This window comes from Panicum hallii, chromosome 9 (assembly GCF_002211085.1).
Source record: "Panicum hallii strain FIL2 chromosome 9, PHallii_v3.1, whole genome shotgun sequence".
Lineage (NCBI taxonomy): Eukaryota > Viridiplantae > Streptophyta > Magnoliopsida > Poales > Poaceae > Panicum > Panicum hallii.
The window spans coordinates 3,331,088-3,347,245 of NC_038050.1; the positions used below are offsets into that span (position 1 = coordinate 3,331,088).

The 16,158-nt window shown below is 44.7% G+C and overlaps 3 protein-coding genes and 1 pseudogene across 6 annotated transcripts; 2 read left to right on the top strand and 2 right to left on the bottom strand.

Annotated features, from left to right (window-relative positions):
• Positions 1-321: 321 nt before the first annotated feature.
• LOC112874985 (myosin-binding protein 7-like) lies at positions 322-3,770 on the top strand. Of its 3 annotated transcripts, XM_025938634.1 has the most exons (4): positions 323-1,811; positions 2,389-2,429; positions 3,204-3,250; positions 3,344-3,770. In XM_025938634.1, the coding sequence occupies exons 1-4, from the start codon at positions 888-890 to the stop codon at positions 3,409-3,411; spliced, it is 1,080 nt and encodes a 359-aa protein (XP_025794419.1). In that variant the 5' UTR covers positions 323-887; the 3' UTR covers positions 3,412-3,770. The 3 variants fall into 3 exon arrangements, with proteins under 3 accessions (XP_025794418.1, XP_025794419.1, XP_025794420.1); XM_025938633.1 differs by having other exon boundaries at positions 322-1,811; positions 3,204-3,770; XM_025938635.1 differs by lacking the exon at positions 2,389-2,429 and having other exon boundaries at positions 331-1,811.
• Positions 3,771-4,123: 353 nt separating this feature from the next.
• On the bottom strand, positions 4,124-5,292 carry LOC112874989 (protein MKS1-like). The gene has a single exon (XM_025938641.1). It carries the CDS (start codon positions 4,972-4,974, stop codon positions 4,516-4,518), a length of 459 nt encoding a protein of 152 aa, XP_025794426.1. The 5' UTR covers positions 4,975-5,292; the 3' UTR covers positions 4,124-4,515.
• Positions 5,293-5,987: 695 nt separating this feature from the next.
• On the bottom strand, positions 5,988-10,970 carry LOC112874986 (annotated as a pseudogene).
• Positions 10,971-12,738: 1,768 nt separating this feature from the next.
• LOC112874982 (calcium-dependent protein kinase 11) lies at positions 12,739-15,950 on the top strand. Of its 2 annotated transcripts, XM_025938631.1 has the most exons (8): positions 12,739-12,885; positions 12,967-13,561; positions 14,286-14,429; positions 14,531-14,683; positions 14,791-14,906; positions 14,986-15,153; positions 15,527-15,751; positions 15,828-15,950. In XM_025938631.1, the coding sequence occupies exons 1-8, from the start codon at positions 12,739-12,741 to the stop codon at positions 15,948-15,950; spliced, it is 1,671 nt and encodes a 556-aa protein (XP_025794416.1). The 2 variants fall into 2 exon arrangements, with proteins under 2 accessions (XP_025794416.1, XP_025794415.1); XM_025938630.1 differs by having other exon boundaries at positions 12,739-13,561.
• The last annotated feature ends 208 nt before the right edge of the window (positions 15,951-16,158 follow it).

Consider the following 16,158-nt stretch of genomic DNA (forward strand, 5'->3'; position numbering starts at 1 on the left):
TGCTCCTCCTGCAGTCATGGGTCCTTTTGTTGTTAGTTGGAGTACACCTATCATGGCTGCGTCGAGCTCTTTGTGATCGCTAACAAAATGCTCTTGTCAGTAGAAACAAAAGAATAGCCAACACTTTTATATGGGCAGGCGTGGCGAGTCTAATTTGGTGAAACGCACAAAGCAAAACAACCGCACGAACGCAGCAGTTTCCCGGAGCCGCCAGCGCCATTCCCGTCGCGTCGCCGAAAATACTCACCAAGTACTGGGGGGTACAACTACTCCACTCCCGTAAGATTCGCGAGAAATCGAACGAGACTCCGTGGCCAGCTACCGACTACTACTACGTCCAGCCGCCGGCGACATGGAATTCGCTCCGAATTCATTCCCCCGCACGACTTTCCCGGGGTTAGTGGCCGTCCACGTAGTGCGAGCGTGACGCCGAATCATAACCCCCACCACCCCGTGCAGCGCCTTTTCGTTTCCCTTCGCCTTTGGAATCGGCGTCCTCCCCTCCCGTTTGCGCTTCGCGTCGCCGGGCACCGTGAAGGAAAGGAATTCGGCGGCACGGCGTACGGCGACGTGGAAAGCTCACCAGCATAATGCTATTGTAATGTAGTGATGGCTGGCCCCTCCCAATCACAATTCGATCGGGGTCATTATTCAATTCAGTGCGGTCTCCTCCTAATCCAGCTGCTCCAGCCTAGCTCACGTCGCTTCCAACAGACGCCGCCGGACACCCCCGCCCTGTCCCACAGTCGCAGCGGGAAAGCAAGCCGCGCCGTTTGCCTCGCCGCCGTGCCGTGCCGCGCGCGACCGCCGCGCCAGCCGTTAGCTCCCGACGGCGGCGGCGGGATCCGAGGCGGGGACTGGGGAGCGGCGACGTGCTACATGCCTCCATGGATCCGGTCGCGGACCCCTCGCCGTCGCGGCGGTCGCTGAAGCGGCGGCCGCCCGCGCGGTCGCCGGAGCTGTCGCCGAAGGCGGGGGGAGGGGAGGCGGCGGAGGAGCTGATCCGGCGGGTGGAGGAGCTGGAGGCGGCGGCGGCGCGGATGCGGGGGGAGAAGGAGGCCGCGGAGGAGGCGGCGCGCGGCCTGCGGCAGGAGCTGGACGCGGAGCGGGCCTCCGCGGAGACGGCGGCCAGCGAGGCCATGCTCATGATCGAGCGCCTGCAGCGGGAGAAGGCCGCCGCGCAGATGGAGGCGCGCCAGTTCAAGCGCTACGCCGAGGGCCGCGCCGACCGGGAGCGCGAGGTCCAGGAGGAGCTCGCCTCGCTCTCCGACCTCGCCGCATCCTACCACTCCCGCCTCCAGTCCCACGGCATCGACCCGGACTCCTTCACCGACGATGAGGAGGAGGAGCCCGACGAGGAGGACGAGGAGGCGGAGCAGTTCGATATGGACGCGGTCGTGGTGGAGAGGAACGACGGCGACCTGAGCGATGGCATGGAGCTGAAAGCCATGGTCGTTGACGGCAGTGGCGTCGACGAGAAGGAGCCGTCGTCCCCCGTGGAGAAGGAATTCGAGTACACGGTGGATGTTGCTACCTGCGCGAGCACAACGAGGGCGGCTGGGTCGGTGGTGGTGGCGGAGTATGTTGGGGAAGGGAATTCAGGGGGATTGTATGCGAGGGTCGAGGCGCTGGAGGCAGACAGGGTGGCACTGCGGAGGGAAATTGCGGCGCTGCGAGCTGAGAGAGCGCAGCTGGTGATGGCCAGGGAGATGGCACGGCGGCTGTGCTGGGAGATGGTTGCTGAGCAGAGAGCCATTGTGAAGAAACCAGCAGCCCCAGCGAGCAGTTTCTCAGTGCTCAGGATTTGCAAGGTATAATGTGCTAAACTCATTGTTATCAAGCTGATTTCTAAGTAACACCACGTTTGTGAGTTGAAGGTGCTAAGTTTGGCACATTTGGAGAACTAACTCAGTCACATTGCAAGGAGTGATTTAGTAGTAAGATTTTTCATGTTTTGTTTGATGAAATGGAATGTTGACAAGACTTTGCTGGATGGGACAAGTAACTAGATACTTGACATAACAATGTTGGGAATGAGGCATAGAATTCAGTGATTTCTATTATCGTAAAACAGATAGTAATGGCACGACCACACAAAATTATGGTATTAGTGTTTTTTTATAGGGGCGCTAGTGAGGGACTCCATGGTCCATCTTTTGTTTTCATTTGAGTGATTTATCATTCATGATTAAACTTGTTTAGTCTGAGGATACACATAGAAGTGTTTCTGAAAAATTCGAAGTGCTTCTAAGTATTGAGAGGAAATTTTACATTTGCATGGTTTTGGTTCTTAGATTAGTAGTAGGTTTCATTGTAGAAATATGTACACTAGCGAGTTCCTTGATATATGTACACTAGCGAGCATCTGATATTAGTATCTTTGAACAGTTGACATTTCTCTCCTCATCTCCATTTGTACTTTTTTCCTGGTAAGATTTAATAAAGCATCGGCATTAATGTTTGCAAACTTTTGCTTTGTTTGTTTGCGGAATAAGTATGTGATCATAGTATCGTACCCCATTTCAATATGCATGTTGTGCAATTGAATGAAGATCCATTGCTGCAGTTGATATTAGAGTTATTAGACACCATGTTGCTTGTGATATATTTATTACGCACCTTGTAGGATCCGTATTCATTACAGTATGTGAGTAACATTTGATGTTTTACACATCATCATGTACTTTTTTTTGTCAAATTCATACATGTCCACATTGATGATTACAAAACGCCCCTCAAGTTGTGTGGACTGTGAATGACATAAACAAAAGTATTTATCTTGTTTACCTCATGCTTGATGTGCAGTTCAGTAAAATTCATTCTTGCAGACTACAATCAAATTATTAGACAAAAAATCATTCTTCCAAAACGTTTTCAATGACCAATGCACCTTTTGGTAGAAAATTTGTGAATTGAGAGGAGCTCATTTACCAATCTTCTGAAATATGTATGTTCAGTAAACATTTCCTGCCATTTGAGCTAGTTTTTGGTCGACTATTTTGTTTTAGTTAGATTTTTCTTCAACATGCCAGGCCATGTTGGATAGCATCAAGCACTGAAATTGACACAAGAACACTACAAATATAGTATCAAAAAATGTGCTGTGTGCAAAACATGCAGCTGTATTTGATCTTCTAGTTGAATTTTCCACATCCTTGGTTCATCTTTGAGAAAACTAACTCTTATCAATCTCTTTTCGGCAGTGGGTGCTCTCAATACTGTTTTGGAGAAACAGAAGTTCTACAGCCAAGTAGGTTATGTATGATGGTTTTATTGTGCAGTGCCTATGACGGTCCTTTCCACTCTGAAGCGCAACTGAACTGCTGCTGTGGATATTCCGTAGGTATTCCTTCGGTTTGTCGACTACTTTCCTTGGCCTCCTGCTGCTTCTCGACAGATCCACGATGTTGAGTCCCTGGCGACGTCTCCCAAGGCCACAACGATGAATACGACCTTCGCCATCCAACAGCCAAATGATTGTAAATTCAGAGCTTCGAACAATTGAGCTTTGTTGTGCATGTGTATTTGATTCTTTTTATGTTTCTTTTTCCTTTTACCACGTACAGTATTGGAGGTGTACGTTCTGGTTCTGAAGCTTTGAGCTTGCCGTAGTGTGTTATTCAGACTACTAGGATTGGATAGCTTGTGATCTGGAGCTAACTGACATGCTCTTTATAGAGTGTACATCATAGTAATTCGTGGAACCTGATGTTGTTGCTGTTTGATGCTAGTGTACAGTGCGTTATTCTTGCTCTCGAATTCTTCAGTTAGTTTGGATTGGTCATCTTCTACCTTTCTATTTGAACCAGCTCCTACTAGAAATGATGTCATCTTGATTGCTTAATTGTTTACTTCTTAAAGCGTGAATTTGCACTGCAATGGGCGCCTGGGTGGTTTCCCTTTTTTCAGTTTTGTAACTGAATTTCATAGCCAATTTGGTTTTGATTTTCTTATGTATTGAAGGATTCATTGCGACCGTCAGAATTTTTAAGTGTTATGATTGAATGGTTCCGGAGATGTTGCCGGCGCCAATTCTTAATGCAATCCGCTTCAAGAAGTCAAACATATATAAAGGAAGATGGATGGATAAACGTTTGAAAAACTGCAGCTTGCCTATTTGACATTGATACACGATGCTGATGCTTACGCTGAAGATTTTTCGAGAGGGCAAGTCATTTTCCTCCTGTCATGCCAAAGCAGAAGCATTTGGACTTTGGGAAGAAGAATCAAACCTAAATGAATTCAGGATCAGAACAACTTCTGTACTAGTAGCATACATCTTCCTATCTACTGGCCTGACATGTTTGAACTAGTCAGGATATCAGGAAGCTGAAACTCCCATGAAAGACGAAATTTACAGGTGACTTTGCCCATTTCTGCGTAAAATCATGAAAAGCAAATACAAGCAAGCAAGCCGCTGTGCGTGTGAAATTTGCCCCTGTGTGGAAATTTTGCACGAACAGCGCCAAAAAGAAAAGGTAAAAATTATGATGCACTCTATGCAATAACTTGTGATTAGAACAAGGGGCTGAGCTCCTGGATGGCCTGCATGGTGTTGGGGGAGAAGATGAAGCCCGGGGACAGCAGCAGCTCGGCCGCCATGGGGGACGGCAGCGTCGGTGCTGGCGCAGGCGCGGCCTCGCGCTGCCCGAGCGTGAGCAGCAGCGGGTCGCCGCCCTCCTCGGCCGCCGGCGGCGGCGAGAAGCCTGGCACGTACGGCGGCGGCAAGGACGACGACGTGGCGGGCGCGGGCTTGCCGGTGAGCCGCTGCACGACGGTCATGAACTCCTGCGGCCTGGCGTGGACGACCTTGGGCGTGTGCTCGTACACGATCACCGGCTTCTTGGAGCTGGACGCCGGCTTGGACGACGACGACGCCGTCACCTTCAGCGGCTGCGGCCGCGGCCCCCGGAGACCCCTCTTGGACGGGGACGACGACGCCTCCGAGGACGGCATGGCCACGGTCATAGTCATCGCAGCTGCCTGCACCGAGCTCCTCCTTGCTACTCCCTGACGCTGCCGGTAGCTTGCTCAACGGCGATGTGTCCTACGGAGCACGGAGCTTTATAGAGAGAAGAGGAAGAGGAGAGAGGATGGAGCCAGCGAGTGGCTTGCATGCAAGTGGCGGCAGGGTGTGTGTGGCAGTGTGAGTACAATGTCCAAAAAGGCGCCGGTCAAGTACGGCGGGTGACCGTTGACATCTTTCCGCTTCAGCCCCCGTGAAAAAGTCAGAATTTCAATTTGGAAACCGGCTGATCAAGGAGCGGCAGGTTAGAGGTGGTTAGCGATCGCCTTGTTCTTCCTCTTCGGCTGGCTGACGCTGACCGAAGACATTTTTATCATGTCAATCGAGTAGTGCGTGGCGCGTCCACAGTTCGCTCGAGGTGTTCAAACCCTTCGATAGTCTTTTGACTCCCTGGTAGTACAGTTAGTAGTACCCCTGCATCATGCCGTGGACTTTTGCGGCTGCCTTCTGGATGATGATCTTGCCCGGCCATTTGAAGTTTGAAGTCCTAATTGTGACTGATGGTATGTTTGTGTTTAATTGTCTTCACGATTCACGTACCGCGACGATACGCAGCTCTCGTGCGTGTTCTGGGAAATAAAAGGCTGGCAGTGGCTTAGTAGCCCTTTTGGGTGACTTTTACGAAGTTCATATCTGGAATTCAACTTGAGCGTTGGATCTCTGAAACATAAGTTCAGAATAGTTGAGATGTCCCTATCCCTTTTGACAAATGACAAGGCTTACCTTTTATGACTAGTAGAAGATGGTCGGCTTTGGTTCCAGCCTTTCAAAGAAGTTGTACTACTGTTGAAGGCTTGAAGCAGCTATGGAGTGTTGGTCAAATAACGGATTCGGGACGACAGAACTTGAAAAAAATAAAAGTAGTAAGAGAGAATGAGAGTGTAAATATGGAAGACCATGTGCCAAGACGTTTTGAACGAAGAAGTCAGCTAGCAGCATCTCTCTGGCATCACCCAAGTGCTTGTTCAGAGTTGCGGCAGCATTGATTAAGCAGCAAAGACAGCGCTGGCTAACCCAGGGCATAGTACCTGGGATGTCATTGCTCGTTCAGAGCTGTTGAATTTTGGATCGGCATTAAATAACCTGTACGCTAGAAGCTTTCCAGCATGGTTGTATACTTGTATTTGAGGTTTACGACCCTTTCTTTTCACATCATATATAAATTAAGAAAAAAAGAATGAATTTTAGCCCTCCTAAAAACCCATCTATTATTATCTGGCCCCTTTACAGAATTTTTTTTCTTGGCTTCAGCCTCTCTGGAGAATTATAAGTTGGAACGAGCAAACATGTAACCAACATGGCTTGATCGGTTTCCCTTCATCTACCATGAAATTCGAAGTTAGAGCAGCACGCTTCTCGTCTTTGAGTTGGTGACAGACTCGATATGCAGGTACATCCATCGGTCAAGCATTCCTGTATAACAAAAGTAACAAGCAATGAATCGAAACAACAATGAACTATTGATGTTTTCTTATTCCAAGTTGTGTTGTCACTACCACCTTGCATGAAACTAATGATATAAGTGAATCCAAGTCTAGAAAAATGCATGACAGTATGACACACATAAGAAAAGACACAGAAGAATCGTAGGGTGGAGGTTAACCTGTCATGGCAAATGTGCCACCAAGAACCGCACATAGACGAGTTAGGAAATGAAGGAAGTTCCGTCTTTCCTCTTTGATGGTGACCGTAATTGGCGAGAGATCATAAAGGAAGTAAACAGCTGCATTGCAAACAAAAACAGTTTAACTTTGAAAAGAGATGAACATAGGCACCATGCTTGAAGGGTGAAACGAACAGTTACCTGGCCAGACCCTGTCAGTTGGGCGAACGGGAAGAAAATGCTCCGTGACAGAAAACTGATTTGTTGGCAATACTTTCTATGAAAGATATCTATACTCAGTGGGAACAACCTGCACGGCAATTGGGCAGACAAATGAGAACGCCTTCTCACGATCTATTACAAATTGTGGAAGAAATGAACTAGCAAATATTCACTCTGCATATGTTCTGGTTTCCTTGATAAGATCAACTTAACCAAATTGGCTTGCGGGGAATGGGAAATGACACTTTTTCTTTGCCCCCCAGTGATGACCTTGTATTGTAATGCAAATTTGAATATCTAGTATTATTTACAGAGCTATCAAAGTTTCTTCAGGCATTCTTTGCTATATTCCCTAATGTTGACACTTGGAAGCTGCTTCATGCACATGCTCTATTACAAAGGCGAGATGAATGGCAACTCACCTTGATATAGTATTTGAAAGTTCCACTTGTGCCATGAAGTATCCTTGAGGTTTCATCCAGTGGATTATGAATTCCTGGATACTTAGGGCCAAAGGACAGATCGTGAATAACATGACTAACATTCACATTGCTTGACCCTTCAAAAATCTGAATGAAATTACAAATATTAGTGCATTATAAAAGTCCAATTGAAAAATGTACTAATAAGGCAATGAAGTACAAAATTGCACAACAGCCTCTGTTACTGGGTAAGGCGAGAAAGAAAAGTTTGCTTGTTTACATCAAAATCGACAAAACTCTGATTTCTTTCATTCATTGGAAACTATTTATATCCAGTGAAGTTAACAGACCTTGCAGGAAAAAAACAATTATTCTAGTTTGTAAAAATGGCTACTGCAAAGTAGCATTTGCCCAAGAATAAGAAAAAAAGATACTTTAGCACTTTAGATGAGCGGTAAGCTTGGTAAAAGCATAGAGCCAACAGAAGAGCCACAGAAGAAACCCGTTAGTTCAATATCATGCCATGGTTAGCCTAAACATAACTCAGCTACCATCCATTTTGTTATGCCAGTTTTCAGTAGATTCCTAGCCACTTGTTATTTCTCTATTTATCCTTTTTGTTTTTTATTTATTTGTGTATTTTTCTAAAACCATAAAATCAACATGAAGTAGCGTGAAATAAATCCTAATATCTGCCAGCCATTGATGCTGGTTCAAGCTTTCAGCACCAAGAAGTAGGAAAACTAAATACTGACAGGATTTGAGACCATGCAGTTAGCCACTTGAAGAGATGTTCTGTTAGGAACCGAAATGATAGCTTATGAAGAAAACCTAATGACCTGATGTACACAGGGTAGAGAAGTCATAAGGTATCTGCAATTTTAGTACTGACCTTTTCAGCAAAAAAAATGTTTAAATCATGCATTGAGATATGGAAGTTACCAGCAACCCTCTGCACATCTAACACCCCATATACCTGTGCAAATTGGCAACAGCAGAAAATGTAATTCATGATCATAACCTGAAATACCATTCTGTAAAACAAATGGGAACATGTAGATGAATAACTTACTCGACACCCTTCACCATTTTCCAGTGCTTGTTTGACACTCTTAACCGTTTTCTCTGCATCTTCATTGAAGGTGTGCTCATGCTTCTTTTGTTCATCGTGATGCTCATGGCCATGATCTGTTTTAAACGAATGAGCAAACTCTGAAGAATTATTCTTACCAAATCGTATTGGTCAATCAAACAAAACATTCAAACTAAATCATGCCCAACATCAGGTGTTCTAACTCAAACATCTTTGCTCAATCAATTTAGCCATCATCGTTGTATTGAGATTTTTTCCATGATAATCAAGACAGAGAATACGCTTCTCTATGAATTATAGATTACTTAAAGAGTACCATGTTCTTTTTTTTGGAAAAGGAAACAGCTAGGAGTTCCAGATCTCACTGTTCGAAGGAGGTAGGTACCGAGTTCAAGCCTGAATGGCTAGGGTACCCAACACCAACGCCTGCTAACTGAGCATATTTACAAGAGCAGAAGATACTTTCCAACATCGAGTAAAATAAGAAATGGACACACACACTGCAGATAAAATACTTTCATATAGCAACTGTCATGATTCCATGCTAAATTAGGTTTTCCCCCTTTGTAGGGAGGAAGAAGAGTATACCATGATCATGATGAACCCCACCCCTTTTCAACTAGGTCAGACAAGTACTCTGTACCAATGATATGGCCATACCTATGCAAGCGAAGCTGTATTAAGCAGATATAAAGGAAGAGAGAAAATATTAGACATTAGAGCAAGGCAACTAAAGCATTTTTACAAAATACAATATAAATTTTGCTGGGAAAATACTAAACTATTAGAGTATATTAGGGATATCTCTATAATAGGTAGATTAGGATTGTATACGGATCAACCTTATCTGTAGTAGAGGCCCTTTGCCCTACAATCATGTACCCCTATATATACCGGCCTAGGCCTCAATGCAATACTATCAATCCATTATACACCAATTCTATCCTCCTACATAAACATAAAAATACATATGAAAAATATTGATTATGCTGCGGCAAGATACAAATCAGAGTTGGTAAAAATACTGCAGTTCTACATTAACATATGAAAAGCAACTAACCATCACAATCTATTGTCTGCCGGCTTCTGACTAATGAGGATATGCACTTATCACTTAATAATACACACATATGTAATATTTCTTCATCACAATTCATAAGCAACGCTAACAATAAATACAGCCACTGTATTAAAACGTTAGAACACACCGGAAGGAACGAAATTTTGAACAGAGATGTTACCTTCCAAATATTTGTATGCAAACCAACTTCATGTTTCCCAGACATGTCAATTGCATCCACACTCAATACTGCAAACAAGAGCGAGACAAAGATTAATCAAAATCATGAAACATCCTTTCAAAAAAAAGTGATGAAATACTTTGTTCAAAAATGCCCAAATAAGGACTTGCAACAAACTAATTATGAGTGAACTACAGGACTTAATCAATAACTGGCCTTCACATGGCAAAGAAGGAAATGACATATGTATATGGATTGGCAGTGTTTCTCCTCGTTTCAGATCTACAGACATCTGCAGACAATATCAACTTGCAAAGGATTCGTGATACAGATATCGGCAAGGATCAACTCAATGAAAATAAAATTAAACCACAGCTAATGACTTTGCCAGAATATCATAAATGCCAATTACCAGATTATTACAACAATCGGAAGACATCTTGGTTGTTCAGCAATGTAATTGATTGATAATTTATGTTTTGTATTCAAAGACATGTTTGTCATCACCAGAATTCTTTGATCAGATTGGTGCTTTGATGCTTAAACTCAATTCCCACAAGCCAGCTAGGATTGTCTTCAAAAGAAATGGCATTGTTTAGTTTGTCCAGTTGGTTTACATTTTTCTGAATAAACTAGACCAGGATAAGCTCCTATTTTCTACAGGCATATTCACAGTGCTGAGAAAAAAAATTAGAGTCATTTGAAGGGGAGAACAAAATGACCTCCGTGAATATTAGAGAAATATTGGATAGCTGCCAACCATGAACGCAGAAGCTGTGACCAACCATACCTGGTGCACGGTATAGGCGGTAAGATAAAACCGCAGCTCATGCACGAACAGTGTAAACATTATAATTAGCCCAAGAATTGTCACTGCCAATATATCAATGGTGGCACAAGTTAAACATAAATATTCAAACCATACACCGCAGCATCCACTTGCAACAATCGCAAAAGAATAGGATCCCCGTAGTCCATACCAACAGCGCCAGAGTAAGTCTTCTTCAACAAGTGCTCCTCGGCGTGCGGAAACGCATTGAGGCTCTTCAGTGACGGTATCCTCGCCATCTTTCAGCTGCCATAGAACACACCAACCTCGTCAAGACTAGAGACCATCAACCCAGTATAGGACATGGGTGTACACATGTACACCCAATAACTTTTGCAGAAATCGAGATAGCAGGTAAAATACAGGTCAGATCCGAATACAAATAGCATACGATAGGGGTTTAGGTGTTCGATTTTGCACAGCAGGGAGGGAAGGGAATACCCCTGTAGGATGCTCGTCGCCGGCGAAGCACCGGTCGCCCTGTCGTTGCCGGGAGGAAAGGATCGAGACAGAGAGAGAAGGGCAGTTTTGGGGGGGGTGAGGGGGAGAGAGCAGGTCGTTTCCACGTCGAACAGACCAACGGCCCACAAGTCCGTCCGTGCGAAACAGAGGCAAAAGGCCCAGTTTGGCCCAGCTCGCGAGAAAGGACATCCTAGCTTAGTTTTTTTCTGTTTTTCACTTCTTCTTTTTCATTCCATCTTTCTTTATACCTTTTTTAATACTTCTAATAATTCATTGTTCAATAAATATGTACCTTTTAAAAAATATTAAATGTGTGAATCAACATTTTATGGAAGCTATCTCAACGATTTCTAACATATGTTCAGCATTTCATGTTCAAAATGTTGAAATTGTAATGTCAAAAATGCTGAAATAGTAAATTCCAAATGTTGAGTTGATATTCATAATTTTGATTAGTTTTGAACTTATCCGATTTTACAAAAAGCTACATCAACATTTTATAAGAGCTAGTTGTTTCAAACCATTGATTTTTTTTTGAATTAATTAAGCATCATTCTGACTCAATTGGTTCTGAAGCCAGGTTCAGGAATTGAGAGAAAAATATGTTAGACTTTTCAAACTCCAATAAAAGTACATCAAGATAACCACTCATGCTGCCCATTCTTGATCCACCATAAGCCCCTACACAATCAAACCATTTTTTGTGGAGTGTGTTAACTATAGCTAGTCCTTGATCCCCCTGGCGTAACTACCAGTACTCTGGAATCACGTCGTGGACTTTAAAATGGTCTGTTCTAGATGATCTTGCCCGGCCATTTTGAAGTTTGAAGTCCTGATCGCGACTGATCGTCCGTTTGTGTTTGATTATCTTCATGATCATACATAGTTCTTCTATGTGTTCTGAAAAGGAAATCGCAATGAGCTGATTATTAGTAGTCATTTCGGGTGACTTTTATGACGTTCACATCTAGAACTCAACTCAAGCGTTAGATCTGAAACATAAGCTGGAAATAATTGAGATATCCCAGTCCCTTTTAGGTGAACAGTAGTAATATCTTTGCTATCGTGGTTTGTAAACTCTCAAGTTGTGATGAAGAATAATGGAAAATAAATACGAATGGCCCGGGGGGGAATGGGACTCCCTTTTTTTTTTTGCTTGCACATCCTCAATTTTTTTTTGAGAGCATTGAATTCTACTATCTCCATTTCTAATTATTGTTTATTTTAGTTTTATCCCAAGTCCAACATCGATCAAATTTATATGAAAATATGGATTCAATAAAACTAATTTGATCTTGTGCTTTGTTTATCTAAACTTGGTTAAAATTAGACATTATTGAACTAGGACAAAACTAATTAAAGTCAATGGAGGGAGTATCAGGTGCCAACAAAATATTAAACCGAGTTCAGTTCTGGCATAACTCAGCAGCCAAAAGAGCATCGAACGAATTCATACAAATGGCCCCCAGAATGAATCAGCCCGTCCAATCTCCAAATACGGTGTGGAATTGATGAGAAAACGGCGATCAGGCATCCGATTTGGCGCCAAGACCCCGGATCCGCATCCCGCGGTGTCCCTCGCCTCCGAACGCCGGACCACGGATCTGCCACTGACAGCCAGACCCACACGTAGCAGGCCCACATGTCATCCACACGAAACCCGTCGCACGGGACCCGCATCGGTTCCGTTTCATTCCTCGGTTCCGTTCCTCCCCTTCCGCCTCGCTTCCCCGATCGATCCAACCTGAACCACCCAACCGGCAACCGCCTCCTCGCCGCCCGCGTCCAATGCCACCGCCGTCGCCGCCGCCGCCGCCGTTCGCGTAGCGTCCCCGCGGCGATGGGCAATACCTGCGTCGGCCCCAGCGCCGCCGGCCGCAACGGCTTCCTGGCGAACGTCACCATCTGGCGGCCCCGCGGCGAGGCCCCGCCTGCCCCAGCCCTACCGCCGCCCTCCTCCCCCGCCTCCGACAAGGCGCCCGAGCCTGTCACCATCCCGGATTCGGAGCATTCTTCCCACCACTCATCCCGATCCTTCGACCAGCCGCCGCCCGCCGCCGCCCAGCAGCAGGGCCAGCAGCAGGACAACCCTCCGGCGAAGAAACCCGTGCCCAAGGTCAAGCGCGTCCAGAGCGCGGGCCTCCTCGCTGACTCCGTCCTCAAGCGCGACGTCAACACGGCCCGGCTCAAGGACCTCTACACCATCGGGAAGAAGCTAGGGCAGGGGCAGTTCGGCACCACCTACCTCTGCGTCGAGAAGGCCACCGGCCGGGAATTCGCCAGCAAGTCCATTGCCAAGCGGAAGCTGCTCACGGAGGAGGATGTCGAGGACGTGCGCCGCGAGATCCAGATCATGCACCACCTCGCGGGCCACGCCAATGTCGTCTCCATCGTCGGCGCCTACGAGGACGCCGTCGCCGTGCAGCTCGTCATGGAGCTCTGCGCCGGCGGCGAACTCTTCGACAGGATCATCCAGAGGGGGCATTACTCCGAGAAGGCCGCGGCGCAGCTGACCAGGGTGATCGTCGGCGTCGTCGAGGCGTGCCACTCGCTCGGCGTGATGCATAGGGATCTTAAGCCGGAGAATTTCTTGTTTGTCAACCAGAAGGAGGACTCGCCCCTCAAGACCATCGATTTTGGCCTCTCCATCTTCTTCAAGCCAGGTACACATGGCATTATATTCCTGGACTCTAGCTAGCAATGCCGTTTTGTTCTATCTAATCGTGACCTTGTTATAGCAATGTGACCCTCTCTATCAGTTGAATTAATACCGATCGAGTTAGCAAATGAGGTGCAGAATGGGGAATTTGTTTGTGGGGATAGATAGCACTGGACTCATGCTGCGTGCAACAAGCAGGCCACCATATGGTGACAACAAAATGTAGATCGATTGTTACATGTTGGTGGTGACGTGGTGTGCATATTTACTAACAAAGGACCATGCTTGCATCATTTCTACCAATCAACAAATTGCTTGAGATAACTTATGCTGCTAAAGCTGAACTATATTCAAGTATTCAACAAGTTGCCGGCAATGTCTTATTGGTATTTTGGCTCAGAGACCTCATCAGGCTCGGTAAACTTATGGCTACGATTTGCAAACGAGCATCGCACCAAAACTTATGAAGTTCCTGGGTGTGCTTAAGCTCTCATCTTCAACACCATATTCATGACTTAAGAATAGATCCGTTTTCACATTGATCTACACCAGCAGGTTTCTACATACTCTAACACAATCTAGCTACATATATAAAAATATGCAGTAGATTGTTTCTGTTTTCTAAGGAAAGATGATTTGGCCAAGGAATGTTATTGTGATACTTTTACCACGTAATCCAAAATAGCATTATTCTAACGCCATTTGGACTATTATAACTTTATCTACAGGCGAAATATTTACGGATGTTGTTGGAAGCCCATACTATGTTGCACCAGAGGTTCTGCTAAAACACTATGGCCGTGAGGTTGACGTATGGAGTGCAGGTGTCATAATCTATATCCTTTTAAGTGGGGTCCCTCCATTCTGGGATGGTGAGGTTATTTGTAGCCTTTATGGTGAAATATTACATTGTAGTTTTGTGTGCCATTGACAGTTGCCATTAATTCGATTTTTATATTGATCTCTGGGGCAGAAAGTGAACAAGGGATATTTGAACAAGTTTTGAAAGGTGACCTGGACTTTTCGTCAGAGCCCTGGCCTAGCATCTCAGAGAGCGCTAAGGATTTGGTCAGGAAAATGCTTATTCGCGATCCAAAGAAGAGATTAACTGCCCATGAAGCCCTATGTGAGTAGTATGGAGGGATAATTAAAATTTAGTATGCAATTCCTTCCTAGTTTCTTTAGCATCATCTTAACCAAATCGGCTATAATGACTGACCTGGGTTTTCCTAGGTCACCCTTGGGTTTGTGTTGATGGAGTTGCTCCTGACAGGCCTCTTGATTCTGCTGTTCTAAGTCGGTTGAAACAATTTTCTGCAATGAACAAACTAAAGAAAATGGCCCTTAGGGTGAGTACTGATATAGACAATTTAGTTGTGCATTATATCAAGCTATTCATGTATTGTTTTCTTTTCTGTATTTTTGTAGGTTATTGCTGAAAGTTTATCTGAGGAAGAAATTGCAGGATTAAAAGAAATGTTCAAAATGCTTGACACTGACAACAGTGGTCATATCACATTAGAGGAACTAAAAACTGGCTTGCAGAGAGTTGGTGCTACTTTGATGGACTCAGAAATCAATGCTCTAATGGAAGCAGTAAGTATTCCAAGATGATCACCACATATATGCTGCCTGTCTATACAACTTTTTGAATAGAATTTGGTCTGCAGACCACTTTGATATCACTATATCTCATTCCCAAAATGTTAGCCATGGAACAATGTTAAGAATAAATTCATTAATTTTTTTTCTGATCTTGCATGGTTTTGAACATCAAATAAGCTTCAATTCTGTGCCGTGCTTTGGTGAGGAAATAAAATACCACATTATGAGGAACGCTTAACCGTGTTACCGAGTATGAGATTTATTTTGGGAAGTTTACTAAAACAGTAGTGAAAAATAATTTTCTAACCATCATTCCAATTTGTGGACTACCACTCAGTTGAAGCACATTTCATGAAAATATCAGGCGGACATCGATAACAGTGGCACAATTGATTATGGAGAGTTTATTGCTGCAACTTTGCATATAAACAAAGTTGAAAAGGAGGATAAGCTCTTCGCGGCTTTCTCATACTTCGACAAAGATGGCAGCGGTTACATAACTCAAGATGAGCTCCAAAAGGCATGTGAGGAGTTTGGTATAGGGGATACACGACTTGAGGATATTATTGGGGACATTGATCAGGACAATGTAAGCAGAGGATATTTGTTGTTCCTGTTCAGATTGGTAATTACAGTTCGTCTCATTTATCCATCCTTTTTCGTAGGATGGAAGGATTGACTACAATGAGTTTGTTGCGATGATGCAAAAGGGAGATAATCCACTTGGGAGAAAGGGGCATCAAAGTAATGTGAATTTTGGTCTTGGGGAAGCACTGAAGCTTCGGTAATGGAGGTAATAGATGTTTGTTTTCCATCGTTTTCTCTTTCTATGATTGACAATATTAGACATGCCTTCAAGTCAAAAGAGTATAGTATTCAGTTTCCTTGAAGGGGACCATGTTATTTGTTTTTCTATGGATCATTGCATTTAAGGGCCAGTTTGGCAGAGCTCTCAGAGCTGATTCTCTGCTGAATCCAGCAAGAGCTCTGCCAAAC

Bases quoted from the DNA above. Each gene is read 5' to 3' on its own strand.
- LOC112874985 (XM_025938633.1), top strand. From the start codon at position 888: ATGGATCCGGTCGCGGACCCCTCGCCGTCGCGGCGGTCGCTGAAGCGG. The intron at 1,812-2,388 runs GTATAATGTGCT...ATCTTTGAACAG, and splicing joins CAGTGCTCAGGATTTGCAAG to TTGACATTTCTCTCCTCATC. The intron at 2,430-3,203 runs GTAAGATTTAAT...TCTTTTCGGCAG, and splicing joins CCATTTGTACTTTTTTCCTG to TGGGTGCTCTCAATACTGTT.
- LOC112874989 (XM_025938641.1), bottom strand. From the start codon at position 4,974: ATGACTATGACCGTGGCCATGCCGTCCTCGGAGGCGTCGTCGTCCCCG.
- LOC112874982 (XM_025938630.1), top strand. From the start codon at position 12,739: ATGGGCAATACCTGCGTCGGCCCCAGCGCCGCCGGCCGCAACGGCTTC. The intron at 13,562-14,285 runs GTACACATGGCA...CTTTATCTACAG, and splicing joins CTCCATCTTCTTCAAGCCAG to GCGAAATATTTACGGATGTT. The intron at 14,430-14,530 runs GTGAGGTTATTT...TCTCTGGGGCAG, and splicing joins GGTCCCTCCATTCTGGGATG to AAAGTGAACAAGGGATATTT.